General features: G+C 54.2%; 1 protein-coding gene across 6 annotated transcripts in view; it reads right to left on the bottom strand.

Moving 5' to 3' along the window:
- CDH23 (cadherin related 23) overlaps positions 1 to 26,314 on the bottom strand; it is a 438,655-nt gene that overhangs the window by 175,435 nt on the left and 236,906 nt on the right. For 5 of the 6 annotated variants that reach the window (XM_047759777.1, XM_047759776.1, XM_047759778.1 and 2 more), the window contains exons 12-14: positions 8,472 to 8,477; positions 6,499 to 6,648; positions 5,851 to 6,009 (exon numbers count right to left, since the gene is read on the bottom strand). In XM_047759777.1, coding sequence (XP_047615733.1) covers positions 5,851 to 6,009; positions 6,499 to 6,648; positions 8,472 to 8,477 — 315 coding nt within the window. The remainder of the gene's footprint in view (positions 1 to 5,850; positions 6,010 to 6,498; positions 6,649 to 8,471; positions 8,478 to 26,314) is intronic. The other variant, XM_047759775.1, reaches the window with a different exon arrangement.

The following is a 26,314-nucleotide window of genomic DNA, read 5'->3' as shown; positions in this document are numbered from 1 at the left end:
AGCCAGGCATCTTTCCAGGGTCACAGAGACAGTAAGGGTAGGGGCAGGATCTCCATCTGGGCCTCGCTGGTTTCAAACCCTTGTTCCTCAAGTTCCCTCCTGCAGGTGCTAATGCAGGTGGGAAGCATCCCTGCACTTGCAGAGAAGCAAATCCTCTGCCAGGGGCCAGAGGGACCAGGGAGCACTCCCTGAGGCCGAGGCTGGGGACTGGCCTTCCCAGACCACCTGGCTGGACCATCAAGTTCCCAGATCCCAGGTGAGACCTCTGTTAAAGCCTTTGGTGTCAACGATATGGGAGGGGGTGTGCCCTGAGCCTGTGGGCATCTCAGGACTGGGAAAGAGGCCCTGCAGCCTGACTGGTGATGGAAGAGGTGCCTGCATTTCAATTCTTCCAGGACCCTGGCTGGCCTTTGCCAGGGTCAGCCAGGGGTAGTGACATCACAACACACTGTCTCCTTTTGGTGTCAGTGGTGTTCACTGCAGGTAGAGGAGGAGGGGACCAATGGCAGCAGGGCTATTTCTGTTGATGCTGTTGACAGGCTGGATGACGAGGAAAAGCTGGGCAGATCCAGGAGAACTGGATGCAGGGCCCTGCCCAAGGGCAGGCTGGGAAGAGGGCAGGGATTCCAAGGGATGCCACCACCTTGGAATCTTCACCAAACTTCCAATCAGGGGTTGAGAGAAGGAAGGTAGGGCAGGCAAGGGAGCGCTAGGGACAGGGGGAGGGTGAGAGACCCTTGAAGGGCAGGAAGCATGTCTATGTCACCAGGAGTGAAACTCAACAGTTAAAGCCAACCTTTCCCCTTGGGCAGAGTGAGTTGGAATTAAGCCTCATGGAGCCAGAAGGCCCTGAAGCAGCACTGGCCCAACCACCTCATTTTATAACGAGGACACTGGAGCCCCAGAAGCTCAGTGACTTGCCCAGTTACACCACTTCCCTGGGGCAGGGCTGTGATTCTGAGTGAGTCCTCGCTCCATCACAGCTCAGCCGAGAGGCTGGCATGACTTGCTGACATTTTCTGAGTGTTCCCAGCCAGGCTCGGTGCCGAGCGTCTTTACCAACTGTTTCGCTCAACTCTCACCACAACTCTGCCCCATAGGATCCAGTTAGGGCGCCTCCCCAGGTGACAGAGGAGAAGACAAGCTCCGTGGCCCGTCAAAGGTCCACTGCAGAGGGGCTGGGCTTACATACAGGCAGAAGGGCGGCCAGGTGGGGCTCTGCAAGGACTATGATAAGAACCACTTCTTAGGTCTACAAACCCTTAACTATTTGCATCCATATGACTACCCTAGGGCCTCCCAACAACCCAGCCAGTGCAGGCTGAGCAAGTACTACTTTCTCTGCTTGATGGGGAGAAAACCAAGCCCCAGAGAAGGAGTGACAAGCCCACAAAAGAACTGGATGCAGGGCCCTGCCCAAGATGGTACCGGGCCCCCGAGGGCAGGCTGGGAAGAGGGCAGGGAGGGGAGAGAGAAGCTATGCCTTTAAGCCTCTTCTGGAATAGAGCAAACTGAGCTGGTCCTGGGCCCCACACCTGTCCCGTCAAGGCTCCTGTGTGCCTCTCCTTCTTGCTCTGCTTCCTCTTCTGCCCAGCCCTGCTTTGCCCCACCCTCACCTGGAGCCGGGAGGGAAGGCCTAAGACCTGCCCTCCTGGCTGCTGTTCCTCCTCCACGTCCCTCTCTCACTGACAAGGAGACTCAGAGCTAATAAGCCTGGGGACACCTGCTCCACCACAGGAGGCCAAGCTGGCTCCTTGCACAGCCCAGGCACCACCTCTGGTGGCCACTTCCAAAGGCTGGCCATTGGCCACCGGGATGGCCTAGATAAGAGAACGTGGATGGTTTGATACTGGACTTCTCTATCAGAACAGCAGCTTGATGGTTATGTTTGGGTTGAGTGCAGTGCAAGAGGAAGAGAGACAGCTGAGCACCCCCTTTTCCCCTCCCCTCTACCCCCCAGCCCACCTCAGAGGAGCAGCCTTCCACCTCCTTGAACATCATACCCCACCCCAGCATTCGCAGCCACAGGGCCTTTGCACATGCTAGTCCCTCTTTATCCAATGTGCTTCCCTCCACTCACTCACTTGTTAATGTCTACGCAATTGCCACTTCCTTAGGGAAGCCGTCCCTGATGGCAGTGAAGATCAGGTGCCCTGTTAGAGGTTTTCACAGCTCCCTGATTTCACCATCATAACAAGTAATACTTCATGTAAAGATTCATTTCTTTTTTTTTTTTCCCTTTCCTAGGGCCGCTCCTGCAGCGTATGGAGGTTCCCAGGTTATGGGTCTAATTGGAGCTGTAGCCACTGGCCTATGCCACAGCCACAGCAATGTGGGATCCGAGCTGCGTCTGCAACCTACACTGCAGCTCACAGCAAAGCCGGATCCTTAACCCACTGAGGAAGGCCAGGGATTGAACCCGCAACCTCGTGGTTCCTAGTCGGATTCGTTAACCACTGCACCACGACAGGAACTCCAAGATTCATTTCTTAGTCCTAACACCAGGCTCTCCCAAGAGACTATCAACTCCATGAAGGCAAGACTCGCATCACCATTGTGCCCCCAGGGCCATGTGACTGACACACAGTAGGTATTTAAAGAACATTTAAGGACATTTAGACTGCTCACCTCCTGCCCAGCAGCAGCTACAAACTCCACTAGGCCCCAGATACCACTGGCCAGGCTTCAGGGCTGCCCCAAGGTCAGAAGAAGCCTAGGAAGTGGCCCCACAGCCTTCCCACTGATCCCTATTGTCAGATCAAGAGGCAGGACTGGAAGGTGTGAATAAGAAAAACCTGGAGATATGAGAGGGGGAAAAAAAGCCTCCAACCTAGAGGATGGGGAGCCATCAGCATCATACAAGCACGTGTGCCATATACACGTGTGCGAATGTATGTCGTTGCCTACACACACACGTATATAGACACAAGAGCAAGCCTGTGTATATGCACACATATACACCCCCCCATAAGCAAGCATATATGGGTAAACATGACCCTAACGCACTCCTCCCTTGGGTAGTCACCCTTCAGAGTTGCGGCTCAAGGTCAAGCCTTTGACCTCTACATCCCTACTCCTTCCCCACCACCCACTGAGACTCCTTTTTCTCTAACTGGGGGCTCTAAGGGCCTCAAAGTCTTGGCTCAGGGAGGTGAGATGGTCCAGCCTTTCTACCACAGCTGGGATGCCCAGGCTGGAGGTGATGGCCCCCTCCTGTTCCAGCTTCTGCACCTCACTACAGAACGGCTGCCTTCCCCCAGGACAGGTGATGAGCCACAGAAACAGGGTCCTACTGGGGAGGGGGACAGGGAGGCCCCTCGCTGCAGGTTCTGCACTGGCCTTCAGCACAAGTTAAAACATTTTCCTTTTCTTCATAATTTTTTTCCCTGACACAACTGCCCATGAAACATTTTAATAACATCCCAGAAAAGGTCAGGGAGAAGGAATTTCACAGTCCCTGAGCAGGCAGCTATAACTTCAGCTCTTCCTTGAGTAAAGGAGATGAGAGACGGGGACCAGCCACGGGTCTGAGTGGAGAAGGGCAGGATGGGAGAGGCCAGGGCAGGCCAGGGGGTGTGACAGGTGTGGCTGTGAGCCTTGCCACCTGCTACGAGTTCTGGCAACACTTTGGGGAGACTGGGAGATGATGGTGAGTGGGGGTCACCAGGGGGTGTTTTCACATCCGTTCGTCAACACTGTTTGACAGAAGCCTTGGGCGGGGGCACCACTCCTGCCCATTTTGCAGATGGGGAAATGAAGGCTCTTGGAGGTGATATGAATAGACCAGCACACAGTGAAGGCAGGGAGGCCAGACCCGCAGTTTTACTTCAGACATACAGCCCTCCTGCCGGAGCTTATTGTTGGGCGAAAAAAAACCCTCAATATCTGCACAATTCCACAAACCCTGGGGCTGGGGGTTTGCTAGGAAGGTGGGTAGGGCTTGGACAGATGCCCTTAGGAACTGGAGGCTGGCCAGATGAGCTGGCCCTGGGCACAGATCCTCAGGCAGCTACAGAGGAGACTGAATACATCTACTAAACATCTGGAGAGGGACTGGCGAGGGGTCATGGGCAGGGGTCCACGCAGGTCCGGGAACTGCTCCAGAGCTTGAGGAAATGCAGTTGAGAACCTTCTCTCCAGTGCCAACCCGAGATGGGACAGGGACTGACACCCCGCCCTTGGCACCTGCAGCCAGCCATCAGCCAAGAGGTGTGTCATCCCACACTTGGTACCTCACCCCTGCCCCCTAGGCTCCCTCAACCCTTGCCAGGGCCACAGGAACTGGGGACTGCAAAGGGAGACCCTCCATCCCCTGCAAGAATGACAGGAAGAAGTCCCCGGCCACCCGCCAAGCCTGGGCCTGACATCCAAATTCTTTGCTATGTGGTCCCAGGCCCTGCGGGGGACAGGCTGCTTGGGTGTCCTTTACCCAGGTGGTGGATGCTCTCTTTGGATTCAGAAGTCCTGAGCCTCTGGTACTCGCTCTCTGGCTGGGCCCCTGGAGGCTGTAGGAGCGCCTGCTTGGCCTCATACACCAGGGGACTGATAGCAAAGAGCACCGTGTGAAAGGGGGCGGAGCCACGGGCTAGGGGAGCAGGGGGGACAGAAAACAGCCACAGCCGACTTACTGTTTACGTCTGACGGCCTGCCTAGCTAAACAGCTGTTTGAAATATTAATAACTGTCAGATGGGAAGGGCCTGGGGCTCAAAACAGTTTCATACCATCTGTCTGTAGAGTAAACACACTTTGGAGAAGGGGACCGGGGATCGGCAGGCAATGTCTCTGCTTGGAGCGAGAATGGAGCAAGAAGCGGAAGGACCTCGGGGACCTCACTGGGCAGGGAGGGGCAGCAGCGATTTAAACCCCACAATGTTTATTGAGCACCTACTATGGGCGAGTCCCCTAGCTTGTATAGCACACATCTACCACTTGGATCAGCTCAGCAACCAACACACTTTGTTCTGATAATGGAGGGCCCTATAGAATATCCCTTTTCCCATTTGCAGCCCATACAATTTGAACACGGCTGACCCAACCTCCTGGCTCCACTAGGGGGCGGATGACCCATCTCTAGTATGTCAGAATTAGGATGACTGGTTTCAGGATAGCCCAATAAACCGGCCAATGAGAATCGGCTTTGGGACTTTTGCTGGAATTAGTGAAAAAGAATGTTTTTTCCCCGACTGGGGTTGATATATTGGTAAGAAGTGACCCTAGGGGTGCTGGTGTCCCTCTCTGCCAATATAAAAAGTAGAGTCCAGTGCTGAAGTCAGATTCTTGCTCTGTTGAGTGCCTGATACAGCCACACTTGAAATCACTTATACTTTTGAATTACATGAGCCAACCCCTTTTTGCTTGAACCACTTAAAGGTTTCTGTCCTTTGCAACCAAGAGTACTGACTGATCCAAAGAGTCAAAGCCCTAGCCAAAGAGAGCTGGGAAGGCCCAGGCACTCTCAAGGAGCCCATTCTTCCTTGGCGCCTGTGCTCAGATAGAGGGGGTTGCCCTCCTGAGAAACAGCTGGCATCCATCCCCATTAAAGGACAGGTCCAGGGCTCCTGGCCCACCTAAGCTCAGTATCTCTCAGAGACAAGGCAGAAAACCAAAATATCCTGGGCCCAATCTCATCCTTCCCCAAGTTAATCCATTTTCCACATTGCTGCCCTGCCTGGCCAAGGAAACACCATCAAGAAGAGTCCAGATGCTTTAATACACCAATACCACAGCCTCTGGGAGGCTGGGGGCACCTCCTTCCCTGAATGTCCAGACGGCTTGGGCAAAATCCCTCTGGCTACCTCCGCGTGGTCTTCCCCAGAGCTCAGTGGCCCTGCAGGCAAGCGAGGACTCACCAGGACCGTCAGCACAGAGGTCCCCACGGTGACATTCTCATACAAGCTGACGTTGTACAGCGGTTGGCTGAAGATGGGCCGGTTGTCATTCTCGTTGATGAGGGTGATCTTCACCTTGGCGTAGCCCACGTGGTCAGGCACACTCTCGTTGGCAAAGAGCTGGATGGGTGCGGTAGGGGGCCAGGTGAGCTCTCGCATGCGTGTGGAGCCCTCATTCCCCCAAGTCCCCGTGGGCCCTCTGCCCACCCCAACCCAGAGCACCTGTTTGAGTCAGTGCCTATCCCAGGTGTGTGCTACTATGAGTCTCCCCATTAATGCTCGTAGGGCTAGGGTGGCCACAGAATCTGCAGGGAAGAGAAGGCCCGTTGGGGGCTGGACTGGCTGAGGCTGGGCAATAGATGCTCCTGATGGGCTCCTGAGGCCGTGACAGTGCCTGGTAAAATTCCATTCAATTCTTGGACATCTCCTCATTCTTCTTGAAAAGGAGAGACCCAGCCTAGCCCCTGCCATAGCTCAGGGGGCTTCTCTGAGTCAGATTTACAAGGGAAGAGGGGGGAAAGATGGGAGGAGAGACTTCAGGGAACAGTGCCACCCCCCGCCTCCCCTGAAATCCTCCACCCGACCAAGGAGATGCTGAAGGGGCCTTACGTCGAAGTCGTAGCGGTCCACAGTCTCGTAGTCCAGGGGGATGGCCACCCGGATGCGAATGTCTGCTTTCCCTTGGACGGAGGTGGGAGAGATGATGAAGTGGTGGGAGTTGTTCCCCACCAGGTACACCTCAAACATGCTGTTCAGGCCCTGGGTCAAAACGGAGGAGAAAACCGTCAGAGAGGGTGCGGGAGGCCAAGGCCCAGAGCGTGGCTGGGGGAGCAGGGCTTTGATGGGGAGGCCGATGAGGCAGCGGGACCAAAGCAGGGCTTGCCTACCCTCTTACGCCAAAGCAGTCTGGCTTCCCCTCAATGATCCTAGCCCAGCTCCCTGGCCCTCCTGCCCATGTGCGGGCCCTCTGGAACACTCAACCTTTTTTCTTTTTTCTCTTTTCCTTCATCACCCCATCAAATGCTCACAATGTCCCTTCCAGGTGGTTTGGTTCATTTTCTAGCTCCTGCTCTCTTCCTCTCCCCCAGTGACCCTCAGCTGCGGAGGCACCTGCCAGCTGCAAGACCCAGCAGGGAGATGGAGGCAAGAGGGGGAGAGAGGGTCAGGAGGGAGTGGAGGGGAGAGAAGCGAGTAAGCATCCCCATTCAGCTTGGACAGGAGAGGGCACCGGGGGCAGAGCAGGAGACTGCTTCTCCCCTGTCCTCCCTCTGGATCGTGGCAATGGGGGGAGCCCTGCCACCGCTTACATGTGTGGGTGGGAACCACCCAGACGGCTCAGTGGCAAAGTGAACCCCAGGTACCCGTCTCTGTGTGGCCAGTGGGACACTAGATCCCAGATAGTGCAGAGCTGCCACACCCCTCACTGGCTCCCCTACAGCCCGGCAGCCCAAGGCCGCGGTTTCAGGGGGGAGGTCTCAGTCTGGGTCAGGTGTTTCCCGTCACTCTGACCAGGGAGTCCTCATGTGCTGTCTGGCTGGCCTCCTACACAACGTGTGCTTTCTCCATGCTACCCAGTCCCCAGGTCAGGAGGAGCAGCCACTGCTAAAGGCAGGAGCCAGGGGTGCTGACTCCCTGGAGCCTAGCCTGCTCTGAAAGTGATTCCACCTCCATCATGGGGAGGAATTACCTCCAAATTGGCCCCCTCCAACCGAGGCAGGTGGCCTGTGGTCTGGAACCCGTCAAGAACCTCACCCGACCCTTGCTGAGATGCCCAGTGGATGACTGACCCAGGCTCTGGGCCTGCATGACCCTCCCCTGGCCTAGTGCCCAGCACGACCCCTCTGGGTACGTGTTCCTTGGATCCAGGGGCTGGCAGAGGAGGCATACTTTTCTTCTCAGTTGCCCAGGTATTTGAGGGGCTTTCTTCTAGAGGTTGTTCCTACTAAGATGTGCAGCCAGGCAAGCTGGAAGCTTCTACAGGGTCAGAGAGGGAGGGTCCTGGCAAAGCTGGAATGGACACCCTCAGTGAAGCCTGAGATTCACAAGATCCTGAGGTCCCTGGAGCTCTCCCACAGGCGCTCAGACATGTTTGTGGAATGAATGCATAAACACATGAGCCAGCCCCTTGAGTTTTCCCTACGTATTGGAAATGGGCAAAATAAGGGCACTGCCAATCTTGGGGTCCAGGCAAGCAGCAGACCCACTAGGGCCCCCAGCCCCGAGAGGCTCCCCCAGACTGTGTGGGCAACGCTTTCCTGGTCCTATTGAGCTGCGGGGTTTCAAAGTCTCCCTGGTGTGGAATCCATCGGTCGGATGGAGGGGACCAATTAAATGCCCGAAGGGGCACTAATAGCCAAAGTCAGTGGACTGTGACAGCTCTGAGCAGCTGACATCAACACTTGCCTTCCACCTCCTGCCCTGGACCTTGGTCCCGCCCACCACAGGATCTGGGCCCGAGAAGGTGGGCCTATCTGAGCTGTGCCCACAGCAGATGGAGCAACCCCGCCCCCGCCCCACCCTGGGAAGCCCGCTCCCCACAGTGCCCACCACACCTCCCAGCCTGCCCTCCCAGGCTCACTTACCAGGTTCTATCAGTGGGAGTCGGTCAGTCAAAGGGTATGGAGACAGAGAAGGAGCCGGAAAGGTACGGAGGGAGGAGGAAGGAATCAGAGAGAAAATGGTGAGATCCAAGGTCAGGGTAAGGGAAACGGGCCAAGATGGCCTCCAGGAGCACACCCTGCTCCAGAGAAACAGACCCCTCTGCCCCTCATGGGCCATGGCTTCTGGGGGTGCCAGGGAGGGGCGGGTGTGTGGAGTGTGCACACGGGTGCCAGGGCGTGGGGTGGCCCCCCCCCCACACTCGAGAAAGGGGAAAGGACACAGAGGCAGAGGTCCAAGGGCATGAGGGTGACCTGGGCTGGGCTCCTGTCTCCCTGAACTCTTTCTGTCCTCAGCTAGAGGGAGGTGGAGGGATGGCTCAAGCCTGGGAGAGGAGGGGCCGTGTTCCAGGAGCCTGGACAGAACCCCTGCAGGAAACAGCCCCATGCACTGGCATCTTTTAATTTTCCTAACATAGAAAATGCCTGGACAGAACCCCTGCAGGAAACAGCCCCATGCACTGGCATCTTTTAATTTTCCTAACATAGAAAATGCCTGGACAGAACCCAGGAGCCTGGACAGAACCCCTGCAGGAAACAGCCCCACGCATTGGCATGTTTCAATTTTCCTAACATAGAAAATGCCAATGACGTGATAAACACAGACATGGAAAGTCCTCACCCAGTTTAGAAGCATTAAGGGCTCATGACCGTCCCCCTCTCCCTGTTGTCCCTGCCACTTGCGAGGCTTTCCCAGAGTCAACCACACCCCAATCCCTGGGTCTCTTTCCCCAGGAAGCCTGCTCACAAGCCAGCCCGGTGTATCCATGCCTGCCCTTATTGACACAACAGTAGCTATACACACTGCTCTGGGTTGCGTTTTTTCCCCACTTAAAACTATGTCCTGAAGCTTGTTCCACGACTGTGCAAATAGCTGACGACAATCACACAGCACACATTCTCTGGACACCTATTCTTTGCCAGACGCTGTTGAGAAGAACCACAGAAGAGCCCTCCGTGGTTGCTGTGGGATGTGGGGAGGCCCTGAGGTGCAGACCAACCTCAGGCCGTGCAAACCCACACCACAGCAGGCTCACCGTAGCTGCTCAGAATCCATGAGGCTTCGGCAGCTTTTCCTCACCTTTTAATCTGTGAGGTCCTCTTCCCACAGGCCAGAGAGTGGGGGTGAAGGAACACTGGAACTTGGGAAACCCTCCAGAGGAAATGGGGTTCAGAGAGGTCAAGTGAACCACCCAAGGTTGCACAGGCTGTTGGCGGCAGAGTAAGGGTAGGAGCTCCGGCCCAGGTCCCAGGCCGGGGTGCCTTCCAGGCCAGGGGAAGTGGAGCCAAGGCCTGGTGTGGGTGTCCCTGGGGCACAGCCGGAAGGAGCTGGAGCTTCAGCCTGCAATGAGTTAGCCGAGCAAACTGAGATGGCAACGCTGAGCACCCCAGGGCTGAGTCTAAGAAAACACCAGCAGGGGAGGCAGCCCCAAGAAGACTGGTGTTAGGAATGAAGGAAGGGAAACAGGCTCATAGGGAAGCGATTCCAGCTGGAGCAAGTGGCTTTCAACCCGGAGTTTGAGTCCTGAGCGTATGTATATCAGAATCACCTGGAGGCTTGGTGAACTATAGACTGTCCTTCCCCAGCACTATCTGATTCAGAAGGTCTGGGTAGATGCCTGTGATTTGCATTTCTAACAAGTTCCCGGTGATGCTGCTGGTCTGAGACCACCATTTGAAAACCACTGGCTTAGGCCAAGGCAGGGAGTGGGAATGAATAATTATTGATGAGGCAGACAAGTGAGCTGATTGCAAAGGGTCCATGGATAGGAGCTGGTGAGATGGTCAGGATGTGAGCAGATGTGGTGGCTCTCCTGGAGTCCCACTGCAGGCACCACCTGTGGGCTCTTGCATTGCTTCCATGAGCAATGGGGAGCCACTCTAGGTTTTGGAGCAAAGGAATACTAGGGTTAAAAGAGGAAGGTGAGGGAGTTCCCACTGTGGCACAGTGAACCAACCAGCATCTATGAGGACGTGGGTTGGATCCCTGGCCTTGCTCATTGGGTTAAGGATCTGGTGTTGCTGTGGCTGTGGTGTAGGCCAGCAGCTGTAGCTCTGATTCGACTCCTAGCCTGGGAACTTCCATATGCTGAGGGTGCAGCCTTAAAAAGACCAAAAAAAAAAAAAAAAAAAAAGAGAGAGAGAGAGAGCGCGAGAGAGAGACAGGAAGGAAGGTGAACTTGGTGGCTACGTGCGAATCACACCAGCGCAGCCCTCCTTATCTGGCTGCAGGTCAGAATTGCCAGCGGAGCTCTTTTTAGAAACACAGGTGCCCAGGGCCACAGTGTTGGAATCTCTCAGGGGTGGAGCTCAGGCAGATGCATTTTTTTTCCACTCTCCCTAGGGACCCACAGTCAGGGCTGGGATGACACCAGCCAGGGCAGGGAGAGCAGTGGAGGCACCCACAGGGAACCAGAAGGGCGAGCAAGGGAGAGGCGGTGTGGTAGTTCTCCTCGCCACACATCACAATCACTCTCGGAGCTTTAAAAGGTCCTCATGCTTAGGCTGCACCCCAGGCAAAGAAATCAGACTTGGGGTGGGGCAGTCCAGACAGCAGGATCTGGTAACACTCTCCAGGTTACCCCATCTAACGTACACCTGAGGATGAGAACTGCTCAGGGAGAGTGGTGGCTCTCTGAGTGTGGTACAGGGACAAGCGGCATCAGCATCACCTAGGAACTTGTTAGAAATGCAAATTGGAGGGTCTGTTCAGACCTACCATAGCAGAACCTCTGGGGGTGGGGCCCAGCGCTGTTTCAACAAGCCCTCCAGGTGTTCTGATGCTTGCTGACGCTGGAGAATCAGCCGGCCAGAGCAAGGCGGGAGGAGGTAAGGCTGAGAACAGTGAAGAAAATCAACCCGCAAGATGTGGTGGATGTGCAGCTGGAGAGGGAAGACGGGGGTGGGCACAGGGACTATGGAGCACAGGCACAGGGATGCCCCATGGTCACGGGCACAGCAGGGATGCCTGGGAAGGCAGTGCTGGGCTCAGTGTACCTGGCAGGCAGGAGCACTGGGTGTCCTGCACTCCCACCCTCCACCCCCCACCTCCATGGCTTCCTGGCCCTTCAAGTGAGATTTGTGGGTCTCACAGAGGGAGATCTGCTCCCTTCTGGATCTGCCCACCAGGGGCCGGATATCCACTAGGCTTGACACAGCAGGTGTCAGGACCCCACATATGGCTGTCCTGAGACCCCAGAACCACCTCTGGCTAAGTTCCCTCAAATGCCTCACCTGCCCCTGTCAGGGTCCTGTGACTGTCAGCCCCTCCGGATGTGTATGTGTGATATTTACCCAGTTCGCTAAGTTGGTGCCCCAAGAACTGCCACCCTGGACGCAGAGCCTTCGGTAACAGCAGCAGCCATTTACCAAGACACAACCACAAGCTTCCTGTGCCTGAACCAGAATCTTCACAGCATCCCAATGATGTCAGCTTAAGGCCACTCTTTGACAGAGAAGGAAACTGAGGCCAGAGAGAGGGTAACTTGTTCAAGACGCAGAGCTGGCAGTGAAGGATTCAAAGGCGGGTCTGTTCTGACTCCTACGGGGTCTAAACTCTTCATCTCCTTGCTCTCCGGGCCTCCTGCCTGCCGCTCCTTCTACAGAACACTGCTGCGCATGTGTGCCAAGAACTGGTGAAAGCACCTTCCCATGTTCTCCAGATGCAGGAGCCAGGTCCAAGGGCAAAGTGCACCTCTCCCAAGGTCAGGAAGCAAGACCAGGGAGAGGGAAGCAGGGGCTGGTGGAGGGTGCAACCCTCCTCCTCCAATGCCCTTGCTCGGCTGCCAGAACCCGCAGGGGCGTGGGGCTGCCTCGTGGGCCGGGGATGGGGGGAGGTGGGGGAGTGGCAGGAGGCCCTCTTGGAGCTGTCGAGTGGCAATTTTGTTTGGAAGGGAGATAAAGAGGAACATCAAAAGGAGTCCCAGTGTGTGTGGAGAGAAGCCCGGTGGATTAAATTCTCTTCCAGCTGTGAGAGGCGATGAGAAGGCTGATAGCTGCAGCCGCAGGTCCCGGAGCCGAGCTGCAGCGCTTACCTTCCCCGCACCGCACCAGGCTGGGGAGCCAGCTGCTGCCTGTGGGGCTGCGAGGGGTTGGCTTTATTTATTTATTGGAAGGAGGAAGGACGCATGAAATCACCAGCCATGCTTTGCTCCTGGTGGCTGAAGTCTTGCCACCCCCTGTGGAGGGCAGCGAGCCAGCCCCCAGCCGGAGTTATCAGTGGCTGCCAGAAGGGACTGCTTCCCCCCACCCCCGACCCTCCCCTCTGCTCCTGGAAGTGGAGGGGCAGCTTTCAGAGCAGGCACTGCCTGGTTGAGGATGCTCCCGCAGCCAAAACTGGCTCTGTGATTAACCCAATATTGTTTTTCAATGATGTATTGAGAGTTTATGAGGTGCTGGACCTCTGCAACCATCAATCAGCTAAACACTCACAACCCAGGCAGGGTCCGGGTGGTATTTCCACTGTATTTTTTTTTTTTTGGTCTTTTTTGGGCCATACCCGCAGCATATGGAAGTTCCCAGGCTAGGGGTCCAATTGAAGCTACAGCTGCTGGCCTACACCATAGCTCACAGGCAATGCCAGATCCTTAACGCCAGGGATTGAACCCGCGTCCTCATGGATGTTAGGTTCATAAACTGCTGAGTCACGACAGAAATTCTTCCACTGTCTAACAGCTGCCACTTGGGGGCCCTTCCCTCCTCTTGGGGAGCAGATTCTGCCGCATCAGGCTTGTTTGGGGGTGTCCTGAGTGCTCCCAGAGCCTGCACCTGACTATCCTCTGGAGATGGCTTTCCTAAGTCATCCACAGGTTCTGACTTGGCACGTCCCTCTGCAGATGACCTGGTCCCCCAAAGGGAGGAAGGCCTGACCCAGCCCCCAGGCTTCTTTCCTGCACGTAAGACCTGCAGATGCCTCCTTCATCCCTCTGACCCCCGTCTGGTTCTTCCCATCCCCAGGCACCTCCTGCTGATGGTGGCACCCGTTCGCCCCTTGGAGATGCTCGCCTCCCCCTGCTCTTGGTCAGGGTAGTGACTGGGTTGGTGACCCAGTGATGTGATGCAGTGAGAGAATGGGGTTCAGGATTGGGAAACAGACTCTGTTGCTCCCTAGCTCTGGGACCCTGGGCAATGTATCACCACTCCTGGAGCCTCAGTTTCTTCATCTGTGAAGTGGGGAGAATAAAGCATGCCCCACAGGATCAAGCAGCAGTGTTATCTCTTTGTCCCACCGGGTTTTGGTGGGTGACTTGTGAGTTCTGTTTTCCTGACGAGGACAGGAGGCTTCCACAGGAGGCTTCCTTCGTATCCAAGTGCACCCCCAGTGAACTACAATGTGCCCTTGGTTCCTCTCAATAGAAGAGGAAGTGCTGGGGTTGCATTACACGCAGGGAGAATCAGGAACTTTGCAGTGTTTTGAATCAAGACAGAGAAGGGCCAGGGACCCCCGATGGCCCCCAGAGAGCTCTGTGGGTGGATGGGGGGCACCCTTGGCTCAAGGTGGAAATGCAGTGGGGACCTGGGGTGTGGAGATGGGCCCACACGGTCAGTGCCACCCTCGCCGCAGCTCTGTCCAGAACTCAGACCAGCCAACTCACCAGCCTCGTGACCAGATTCCAAGGTGCGAGGCTCTCAACATCAGTGGTGGCTGAAAGCACAGCCTTTGGCGCTAGACTCAGGTCCAGAGGCAGGTGCCCCCTTTCCAGCTGTGTGATTTTTGCACAATTTTACCTCCTCGAGCCTCGACTTCCTCATCTGCAAAATGGGGAGAACGAAGCCTCCCTGATAGGGCTATTGTGGGTGAGCTGCAAAATCTGAGTAAAGTGCCTGCTATGGAGTACGTGCTCAGTAAAGGAGAGCCGCTATTACTGTGCTAGAAGGGGAAGCAGGGAGAGGGACCGCGAGAAGGGCTGATTGCCAGACCTCGGCTTGCCCAGTTATGAGAGGGACAAGAGAAGGACAAAGGCTTGGATATGTGTGGGGGTGAGGGGACCCCCCTTCCTGGGCAGGAGCCCCAGGTCTCTCTCCTTCCTCCACTGTGCCCTGTTGGTCTAATCCATGCTATTGAGCGGCAGAAAAATCAAAGTCCACGGAAGATGTAGTCTTTATCACACTTTTGTCCATCCTTTCACTTAATTAACTCCAATCAGACACGCCGAAGTGAACCTTGGCAGGGGGGGCAGCCTCTCCTCACCCCTTCACCTCACACCTTGCTGCTTCTCCCTCCAGCCCCCCCACCACTTAACGGGGGGGGCACCAGGTTACTCTGACTCTGCCTGCCCGCCCAGGTCAGCTGTCTTGTGCCCACTGCACAGGCTGCCCGCTCTGATGTCCGAGTCCAGGGGACAATGAGGAGAAGCCCTGCACTGTCACTGCCTCCGCCCCCTAACTGTCTCCAATCCCCAGGGACTTTCCAAATGTCAGAGACTGGGAGAACTGATGCTGGCACCTCCCTGGCAATTCCTGGGTGAAGGGCCACCTTCCATCCCCTCATGTTCCCCTCACTCCCTCCTGTTCCTGGGCACAGAGTCCCAACTCCAGAGACCCGGCAACGCCCATGTCACATGGCAGTATCTCAGCTCTGCTCTTTCTCTTCTGCATTCCAGGCTTGCCTGGCTCAGAGCCTCAGTTGCTCTACCCTGGAAGTCCACCTCTCAGGCCTGAATCAGAGATGATGGCCACTGCCCCTGGTTGACCAGCTGTCCCCGGGTTCCTGGGCTGCATCACGGTGAAGGACAGCCCCCCTTACAGGCTTTCAGTCCATCTGTACCCCCTTCCTAAGCTCCTTTGTGGATTGAACCTTTGAGCGGCATGAGCCTGAGGTCAGGAACCAGGGTTTGAGATTTTCTGTGGATCTGCCATTCCTCCTGGGGGCAGGCCCTTTTTCCTGTCTGGACTCAATTCTCTTACTTGTAATATGGGAAACACGGACTGGCTGATGCTCTAAGGGCCGACTAACACCTGCTGTGCTTTTTCAAATTGTTCTGTCCACTGCTCTCTCCTTGCCTCCTCTGCTACTTCTTTCTCCGCCCTCCCATCTTTTCTCTCCTCTCCTTTTGCTTCTATCCCTCTTCTCCCTGCTTTCTTCCCCCTCCCCTTCCCCTCTTTCATTTTCTCCCTCTCTCCTTTACCTCATACCTCCAGCTCTTCCTCCCTCCCCCTCCTCCGTGCCCTTCCTCTGCTTCCCGGGCCTCCCTCCCTCTCTCCGCAGACCCCGTCCTCCTCTTCCCAGGTTATCTGTTGAATTCCACACACGCCTGCACAGACGGGATCAATCCGAGGCTGCCTTGCCTTCAGCTTATCTCCGCTCCAAATGATTGATTTTCCCTCTTTAAGAGTAATTTGCTGGTGAGTTCCGTGTATTGCAAAAACCCCTGTGAAATCTAATTCAATCCGATTGGCACCTGGCACTTTGGAGCGAGAATACTAGAGAGCTGTCAATTCCATCGCGCAGACCTGTGTATTATGTGGCTACAGAGGAGGGCACGAGGAAGGCAGGTGCTCCTCACCTGCACCTGCACACCTCCCCTCCCTCCCTCCCTCCCTCCCTCTTCTGGAGGGATCTGGTCCGTCAGCCCCGCTGTCAGCCCCAGCTCTTCTGGGAAATAAATTACAACAACATGCACTGGGTCCTTGCATTAAGGTAAATGAGGGACAGGTGCTTTCCAATTCTGTTCTAATTTGTAGCCACCACCCTAGTGCACTAAGGGGACCTCACATTTTCAAAGCCCACCTACACCCGTCTTGCTCCTTGCCCCTCCCCCACCCCTCCTGTCCCTGGGCACTGAGTCCTGACTCCAGGGACCCAGCAGAGCCCACATCACATGGTGGTCGCTCAGCTCTGCTGTCTCTTTCTCTTCTGTGTTCCAGGCTTGCCTGGCTTGGAGCCTTGGTGTGGGTCCCCTCTCAAGACTGCATCAGAGATGATGGGCTCTGCCCCTGGTGGACTCCCTGTCCCAATTCACCTGGGACCACGAGGGTTCTCTGGGGTGTGGATATAAAGTGCTAAAACCTCAGAAGTTTCAGGCAAACCAAGATAGCAGGTTCCCCAACTCTACAAGGCAGGTCTGAGAGCCCAGCAGGGGTGGGCTGGCCCCACTGCCCAGGTGTGGAGGTCATGCGGAAACCAAGGCATCTAAGCATCTAGTTCCAACCACACCATTCCCTGTGGCCCATAGTTGCTCCCCAAAGGCTGAGCTGACCTCAGAGGCTCAAGCCCCAAAGCAGCTCATACATAGGAAGCTGGTCCCTTACCAATGAGGATGGACACACAGCTCTTGCTCAGCTCTGGTACCGATAGCTCTGGGTGCGTTCTACCTAGGGGGTCACAGGTGCCACCTGTGTCCACTGGATACAGCAAAGCTAACTCTACCTCCTCCCAGAGTCAGAACCAGCTTCTCTGACTTCACTACTATGCCCTACTATGTCATTCCTGGTGGGATACAAACCTTTAGGCTGCCCTGGGCCTCTAGGGACCTGAGCAATCAGCCCAGTGGGTACTGGCCAGGAGGGCTAGGTTTCCCTTGAGAGTGCCTGTGGGTGTGGCTGAAGGGCAAGCTTTACGTGGAAGACCCAGGGCTCACAGGGCCCTTTCTAGGCCGACACATGCAGACACTGCTGCCCAGGCCACCTGGACTGGTGCTGCATGTGCAGAGGGCAGAAGAGCCTCCTGGGATTCATGAGGCCTAAGCTCTTCATTCCAGGACCACATGCTCCACCTCAAAACATCCCAAGGGAGCCAGGCCACACCCCTCCCTCGTCCTTTCCTCCTGCAAGAGACCCTGACTGAAAGGCACCTGCCCTGTGGAATGCTTAACAATTCCTCATGGCCCTGCCTCCCAGCACAGATGGCCACTTTTCTAACATTAAGGTCCACCATTCTGATCAGAATCTGCCCCCTTGGACCTCATCCCCATACCTGGCTTCAACATCCCTGCTCACTTCAACTCTGTACTAGGGTTCTGGCTGCGGTTGAAGCAGTGGGCTAAATCGGGGTGTAAGTGTTCTCAGAGATGCACAGAGGAGAGGCTGAAATGCAAGAAGAAAGGACGGGCATCCTGGTCTGCCCCAAGCCCAGAATCATCCCGTCCTTCCCTCTGGGCCCTCGTCTGTGGAGGATCACATGGCCTGAGGGGCTGGGCCACAGCAGGAGGAAAATGAGCCCAGGGGGTGTCTAGCCTCTGCTTTCTGGCTGGGCCCTCTAGGGGCCTCAGCCTCGGAGCAGGTGGGGGCAGGGTACAGAGCTGGGAGTGGGCCTCGCACTAAGCAGCTGCCTGGCTCTGTCGATTTACCATGCTAAAACTATTTCCCTGTTCCCACAGAGAGAGAAATGTGGCAAGGCAAAGAAATCTAAACGCCTTATGGAAATCAGGAGGGGGACTCTGCCTGCCGCTAATCACACCACTTTATATTCCTCAGCCTCTCCAATAGCAAGTCCACCTTCCCCATGTCTCTGGGTGGCAGGGAGAGGGCTGAGGGGGATCCCATGGCCTCAGGCAGCCTAGGTGGGGGCGGGGGTGCAGAACTTAAGACCATTTCAGAGGCCATGAACCTGGGCGTCTCAGGAGCCAGAAGGGAGTGGATTGATTTCATCTCCCTCCTGCTCCCAGCCATCTGCTGGTGGAGGTGCCCCAGCTTGGGGCCCCTTCTTTGTGAACAAAGACAACTCAGAGGCCCTATGTGATGGTCCTGGGCTGGAACAGGGCACTAGGCTCCAGGCGGATGGGTGACCAAACCTGATGAGTGTTATTCACCTGTTCTGGGGGCTCCTGAAGCCAAACCCCAGTACAGTTGCCCCGGCTTGCAAAGAGTCCTGCCGACGGGGCTCATGCCACACCTTTCCAGGGCACAGTTAGTGGTCATACTATAGTTGTGGTTGAACGGACAGAGCAATACAGGCATGAGAGAAGGAGCTGTATGCGTGTATTGGTGGATGTGTGGGTGAGAGAAAAATCAGAAGATAAGACAGTGGGAAGAGGGGCAAGAGAGAGAAAAATTGTTGTTCCAATTCAACAAAAAGCTAACAGAAAAAGAGACTTGGAGAAAGAACAGGCAAAGGTGGTGGAGGGCATTCAGGTGAAGAGCTAAGTTGAGGGAAAGAAAGCCCAGAGCCTGGCCGTGCCCAGAAGAGTGGTGGCAGGTGATGGCAGCTGCCATCTTCTCCTCCGTCTAGCCACTTCCCTCACCTGCTCTCTTGAGCTTCTGCCACTCGCATCTCTGGGATTCCAAACCCTGGCCTCACCCCATCCCTCCAGCTCTTTTTCACAGACCCCACATCCAGCCCCTGCTCATTCATGTCTGCCATCACCCTCGGCCACTGTCCCCTTTCTCCTTGTGTCCAGAGTAATCAGCCTAAAGCCCAGCTCTGAGGGTATCACTCACGCTTAAGGACAGTCAATGGCTCCTGATGGATGACCTGCCAAATTAGGTTCGAACTCATCACGGCATTCATGGCCCTCCAGCCTACCTTCCTCACCTTATGGGAGTGTAGTATTAATATGTGCTGAGTTAAATGAGAGCAGAGACAAGGATGGGGCCGAGAGTAAAATCCACCAGCAGTGCTATTTATGTTGGTACCTTCCACATCGTCTTTTGGGGGTGTGTGTGGGGGGGTGGAGAGGTCTTCAATAATTTAAATTTTTATAAATTTTATAATTAACATGAGGTGAAATTGACATTTTTGGATATACAGTTCCATGAACTTGAGACTATATAGCTTTGTGTTACCCCCATCAACCAGAATATAGAAGAGGTATCCACCCCTCTCCAACTCCCATGTACCATCCCTTTCCAATTACCCCTCTCCTACCTCCAAGCTCTTGTAACCACTGATGGGTTCTCCATCACAGTAGTTTTGTCTTTTGAGGAGGTCATGGTATCACACAGGATGTAGCCTTTGAGACTGACTGCCTTCACTCAGCAGAATGCCTCTGAGATCTATCTGATTCTCACCTCCCTTAGTGGTCTGCTTAGTCCGGGTTCCTAGAATGAGTTAGCTTAGCTGCATGGACCCACAGAGCTAGGGAGAGGAAGTTCTGCATCCCTCTAAGGGGCAGATCAGCTCCTGTGCCCAGGAGGGCTTTGAGGGTGGGTAGTAGAGGGTAAAGTGGATTTAAAAAAAAAAAAAAAAAGGCCTGGTAGGCCTGCGCAGCAAATGTTAGTGGATTTGGACATTCCTTAATGAGGTAATTAAGAGTCATGATGCTGAAAACAGAAAATTAAACACAGATATGCATGCTAATTGGGGACTACTGAGCAATGCTATTAGGGCAGCTGCCTCCTCTGTCTTCTGAGCCTTGCCCCTCCGCCCCACCGCCTTGATCATCCTCCTGTCCTTCCATGCTTCCTCTTGGCCCTCCTCCTCCCTCAAGGGTGGCTCCTTCTCGGTGTCTTTGTGGAGGTCACCCTCATCTCCCCCAGCATGAGCAGCCCAGCTAGACCGGTAGCTATAACTACAATCCAGACTCTGGCAGCGCTCAAGTCTCCCTCTCCAGCCTGGACCCACATAATATGGCTGGAGCCTCCTTGGCTCTGGAGGTTCCAGTCAGATTTCGAGGTCTTGGAGAGCCAGATGAGGTCGTGCTGATAGCTTGAGAGCAGCTGGGTAGGCAGATTACCCCATAGAGATCACCAAGCGCTAAAGATCAGGGTTCCCCCTTCCCAGAGCCGCTTGTTGGGAACCCCCCCCCCACCTTCTGGCATTTCCATTTGGATGTCTAACCAATTGTAAGATGTTGAAAGCTAACCTACAGATTCCACCTTCCCCTCACCAAAGCTACTGCTTCACCATCTCAGAAAATGAGATGTTTCCCGTTTCCTAACTGCTCATGCAGTCATTCTCCACAACCATCCCCCCAGCAAATCCTCTCCCTTCAAAAGAGGCCCAGGGGAACAAACTAAATGTCCATTGGCAGATGAATGGATTAAGAAGATGTAATGCATCCATACAATGGAACACTACTCAGACACAAAAAAGAACAAAAATAATGCCACTTGCAGCAACATGGCTGCAAACAGAGATTCTCATATTAAGTAAGTCAGAAAGAGAAAGACAACTACTACATGATATCACTTATATGTGGAATCTAAAATAGGGCACAAATGAACCTGTCTCCAAAACAGAAACAGACTCATGGACATAGAGAACAGACTTGTGGTTGGCAAATGGCAGAGGGGAGGGAGTGGGATGGATGGGGAGTTTGGGCTTGGTAGATGCTAACTATTCCATTTAGCATGGATAATCAATTAGGTCCTGCTGTACAGCAGCGGGAACCACATGCAATCTCTTGGGACAGAACATGATGGAAGATCATATGAGACAAAGAATGTATATACATGTATGACTGAGTCACTATGCTGTAAGCAGAAATTGACACAACACTGTAAACCAACTACACTCTAATAAAAATAAAATAAAATTAAAAAGAAAAAAAAAAAACCAGGCCCAGGAGCTGACCACTTCCCACTCTGGCACACAGCTCCCTGCCCACTTACTCCCCTCCCCTCCTAGGAATGGCCCTGCCCTGTATTGTCTATGCACCCAGGCAGCCAGCACATCCTTCAAATGTTTTTGAGATACGATTCATCATTTTAACCATCCATGTGTACAATTCAGTGGTTTTACGTATCTTCGCTATGTCGTACAATGACCACGTTGCGTCTCTCTAGTTCTAAAACACTTTCATCCCCCAAAAGGGAATCCCGTGTCACGAGCGGTCCCTCCCCATCGCCCCTCCCTCCAGCCCCTGCAACTGCTAATGCGCCTTCTGTCTCTATGGATTTGCCTGTTTCGAACATTTCATATAAATGGTATCATCCGCTATGAGGCTTTTCATGTCTGGCTTCTTAGCCTCCTGTTTTCTAGGTTTGTCTATGTTGTATCGTGGATCAGATCATGATTGCTACAACAGATGAATAATAGTCCACTGTATGGAGATGCACATTTGGTTATCAACTCAAAAGGTGGTGGGCATTTGGGTTGTTTCCATAGACTGTCCTTTTGAAGCTTTGGTCAGATCGAGTTGCTGGTTCCCCGCTCACTACCCTCAGGTAGCTTCCTGCCTCTGAAAGCTAAGTCCTGACAATTGCCAGGCCTGTCCGCCTTCCTCCCCTCACCCTCCGGCCTCCTGTGGCTTCCTCCATGTGCGGGCACAGGCCTGCCTCAGAGCCACCGTGCCTGCTGTTTCCTCTGCCTGGAATGCCCTTGCTCCAAATATCCACATAGCTTCCCTGACGTCTCCTCAAATGCATCCTCTGGAAAGACTTCCTCTGGGGGCTCCCTGCTCCCCACCCAGCATTCCCTTAGGCCTCTCACACTGCTTTATTTTTCTCCATAGCTCTCATCGCCACTTGACATCATACAGATCGACTGTTCCTTTAGTCTCCCACTGCCGGATCAGAAGCGGCCCAAGGGCTGGACTTTGGCTCTAAGTGTTCACTTATAAATAGTGCCTAGACTAGCAGCCAGCATACAGTAGGTGCCCTACAAATACTTGCTGAGTAAAGAAAACAATGATTCTTGCCTCCCACTCAATGTGAGAGTCCCTCTAGGGCATTTTTTCTCCTGCCAGGCCTGGGTGCCTACTCCCCTGCAGGGTCACTAGCTGCTGTATATCCTTGACCCTACTCTGTGACTTCACATAGAAGGTCCCTCTCTGAACTCATTGTGCTCATGTGAGAAGAGCAGAGGTAGCATCTGCCTGTTGACACTAGGCTCAGGGCACTTGCTGGACGAAGGAAAGGGAAATGCACTCTGCTCTGAGCCAAAAACATCCTTCTAATTGGTGATGGAAATATATCACAACATTGAGCTTGAAAACTTCTCACTCCAAGAGTTCCTGCTGTGTCTCAGTGAAAACGAATCTGACTGGTATCCATGAGGTTGTAGGTTCGATCCCTGGCCTTGCTCACTGGGTTCAGGATCCAGTTGTGAGCTGTGGTGTGGGTCGCAGACACGACTTGGATCTGGTGTGGCTGTGGCTGTGGTGTAGGCTGGTAACTGCAGCTCTGATGCAACCTCTAGCCTGGAAACCTCCATATGCCGAAGGTGCAGCCCTAAGACAAAAGAAAGAAAAAAAGTAAGAGAAAACTCACTTCTCACTCCCAATTCCTTTTTCAGATTCAATGGAAAAGCTAAATCCTGGAGAGGAAGGAGGACATGTTTGTCCTAAGTCTTCATGGAAAACATGACAACATAGCCATGAAACCTTGCCATCAAATGCCTCTTACTCCTCTCCTGTCCCATTCCTGCACCAGTCTTCCCTCGCAGGGGACAGAGCCAGCAGGAGCCCAGGAGAGCAGGCGAGGGGGCTCCCTGTCCTCCTCAGTGGCCCATCCTCACCACGGCCTCCCAGAGGCACTCTGCACGCCCCGTGCCTTGATGGTGAGGATGTGTCACAGCCCATGGCCACGGTGACGGAATGAGACACACAGGCGCAGCCGAGCTGTCCTTACCCCTACCCCTTAAGACGGGGATACACAGGACACACCACCTATTGCTGTTGGGGCCGTGACAGGGGGTGACAGAAGGGTCAGGTGGGAGAAGGAGGAAGAAACCACATTCTAGGTAAGGCTGGGCTTGCCAGGGCCCAGGGGGAAGGGGCACCAGACTGGGCATGACCCAGCCAAGAGCCAATGGAGAGAGAATGAAGTTTGTTAGCTCCGTGTCTGATCCCGGCGGGGGTCTGTAGGAGGACGGGCTGCTGCTTTTCGAGAGCAAGACTCTGAGGATGAAATGACTGTCACTACTTTCCGCCCCTGCCAAAGGGAGGTGGTGGGTGCGGGGAGGGGAGCTGGGGAAAGGGGAGCAATCCCCCAACCCATGTGAAGGACCTCCAGCCGCTGGAGGGGACTTAAAAGCCAAAGGCACTGGGGGTGAGAGAGAGTGAGGTACCAGCCATGGCGCTACAGCTGCCCAATAGGCTCTGCCTGCTTCACACCCTGCCAGGGCTACGGGGCCTGGTGTCAATGGCATGCTAATTAGATTTACGGTAAGACTAAATTAGGAAGTGTCAGAATCACAGGGAGGACACCCTCTGGTCCTCAGGGAGGATGGAGCTTAGCATGCTGGGAGGAATCACACCACGGGATGCAACCACATGCAGAAACATCCTAATAATCATCGTTGTCATAATAAGAGCCTCAGCCAAGGCAACTGGGGAGAAATTAATGGGAAAAAGCACCGACGGGGCTACCCCGCTCCTCCTGGCTTCCCTTCCAGAGCAGCTTTGCTTTGAAGTCAACAGATATTTTCCTGGAGAGCCTAAATCTTGAGGGAGGAACCCTAGAAAGATGTGCTGAAGCTGTGACGCAGTGGGGGTCTCGCAGACAGAGCCCTGCCCAAGGGCCAGGGCAGAGGACAGGGAAACTAAGGGGCAGAGGGGTGCTCACCCAGGGACTGCGCCCCATGGAGCCCAGGCCCCAGCTGTGTGGACTGTGCTTTGGGTGGATGCTTAACCCTTGCTTTGAAAACAGAACCAACCAGAGAAGCTTTCAGAAATGAGAGCAGCCGGGATGGGCACCTGGCTGGGGGAAGGAGAGGTAAGGTCGTGCTGATTTCCTCTTCTCTTTGTGCCTTGCCTTGGTTGTTCCCTGAGCCAGACTCCTCACCCCCTACCTCCTCTCAGCTTTACTTCGGTGATGCAATCACAAGCTGGGTGAGTGGTACAGGATGTAGGAGGCATTTCATCGACTCCCTTTATATCCCCCAGGGGGATTCAGTGGGAGGTGGGTGGTTCCCAGCCAGATCCCAGTTATCTCCCTAATGGAGGGGAAAGAAGGGCCTGGATGATTGGATAACTGCACATCCACAGGGAGCAAAAACCCACATTTGCCTCCCTGGATGCTGGCAGCCTGCCCTCCCCTCTCTCCCCCAACTCTCTTCAGTGCTTCTAGAGTTTGGTTTCTAGTTCAAATTGCTTTGGAAAATAAGAAAGCAGAGGTCCATGCCTGGGGTCACATGAGCAGTAGGGAGAGTTTAGGGCAGCTGGGATCACTCCTTGGGGGGGCTGGGATGTTGGTTTCCTGTGCCCCTGTTGCAAAGTAGGTGTTGGTGGATGGATTTATGGGGTCCAGCTGAACAGTGGCCTGGAGGATGTAGAGCTGGAAAATGGACCCTCAGCTGAATGTCTGACACGGAGCAAAGGGCCTCCCTGCTCTCATCCCACCTCAACCCAAATGGACGTGCAGCTCAGGATGGCACCTCTGGGAACCAATGGAAGGTCAGCTTTACAGCAAAAGCCTGAGGAAGGAGCTGGGTTGATGGGTGGCAGTTAGTGAGATGGGAATTAGGGAGGGGTCTTTCATCTTTTTTATGCCATGGACCCTCTGACAGTTTGGTAAAGCTCACAGACTACTTTCAGAGAATAACATTTTTTTGGTCTTTTTAGGGCCCCTCCTGTGGCATATGGAGATTCCCAGGCTAGGGGTCGAATCGAAGCTGTGCCTGGCAGTCTATACCACAGCCACGGCAACACCAGATTGGAGCCACGTCTGTGACCTACACCACAGCTCACGGCAATGCCGAATCCTTAACGCACTGAGCAAGGCCAGGGATCGAATTCTTGTCCTCATGGATGCTAGTAGGGTTTGTTACCACTGAGCCACAATGGGAACTCCCAGAGAATAACATTTTAATTGAATAAAATAAAATTCAGGGGACCAAAATGTCAATTAATTACGTCAAAATCCAGTTACCAAAACATTTGAAAAGAGTATTATAGTAGAATTATGTGCTGCTGCTTTTTTTTTTTTTTTTTCAGCCTCACCAGCAGCATATGGAAGTTCCCAGTCCAGGGATCAAATCAGAGTCACAGCTGCAGCAATGCCAGATCCTTAACCTATTATGCCGGGTTGGGGGTTGGACGTCAATGCCACAGACAAGCCAGATCATTAATCCACTGTGCCCCAGCGGGAACTCCAAATTACGTGCTTCTTAATGCATAAAACAATGAGATTTGGCAGCAGGTCTGAAATATGCTGTAATTCCAAAGTAGTGATGAGTGTAAATGATATTTTGAGATCGCTGTGACACCTGTAATGTGATAGGAAAATATCTGCGATTTCTCTTGGGGTTGTCACAGGTACTACGAATGCTGCCATGGTTTCTTTCTATTTTATATTTAAAGGGAGAGCGAAAGTTCAGGTAGCGTTTTAGTACAAATAAAAATGCAGATTTTTCTCCACCCATTGGTCACCAATGCCTTGGGAGGTCAGGGGGCCCCTACTCCTGGGTTAAAAACACCTGGCCTGAAGGGAGGCCTGGCAGGGGCCCGTGGGGCCGGCACTGCAACCTTGCAGGGCTGCGTGGGGAGAGGGGAGGAACTGCAGGCTGGACAGACTGACTAACTAACGGGAACACATGCGAAAATGAATTTAAATAAATACAAGGTTGCGGGCTGGGCTCCCTGACAGGCCTGGAACACATGTGGAATGGAAAATGAGGGTGATGGAGAAAAGCGAAGCCCAGATTAACAAGCGAACAAGAGCAAGCTCCCTTTCTCACTGCCCTCCCCTTCTCTGCAAACAAACCCATTATTCCAGAATATGGTCCTTTCTCCCCGTCATTTGCTTTCTGTTATTTATTTGTTGGGTGATGTTTTCTCCTTGGGGAGGTGGGTAATTCTGGTTTTCTTTTTTTTGCCTATGTCCCTCAGACAAATGAATTGTGTCATCCCCTGCCCGAAATAGGAATTAGCTCCTGCCAGATGTGTCCCCATTCACCTCTGCGGTGTAGCCGCCCCCACTGCCTCACCTCCCCCTTGCTCTCCCACGAG

Source organism: Phacochoerus africanus, chromosome 15 (genome assembly GCF_016906955.1).
Source record: "Phacochoerus africanus isolate WHEZ1 chromosome 15, ROS_Pafr_v1, whole genome shotgun sequence".
Classification (NCBI taxonomy): Eukaryota; Metazoa; Chordata; class Mammalia; order Artiodactyla; family Suidae; genus Phacochoerus; species Phacochoerus africanus.
The sequence above is the reverse complement of the archived record's forward strand: the minus strand, read 5'-3'. Positions and strand labels throughout refer to the sequence as shown.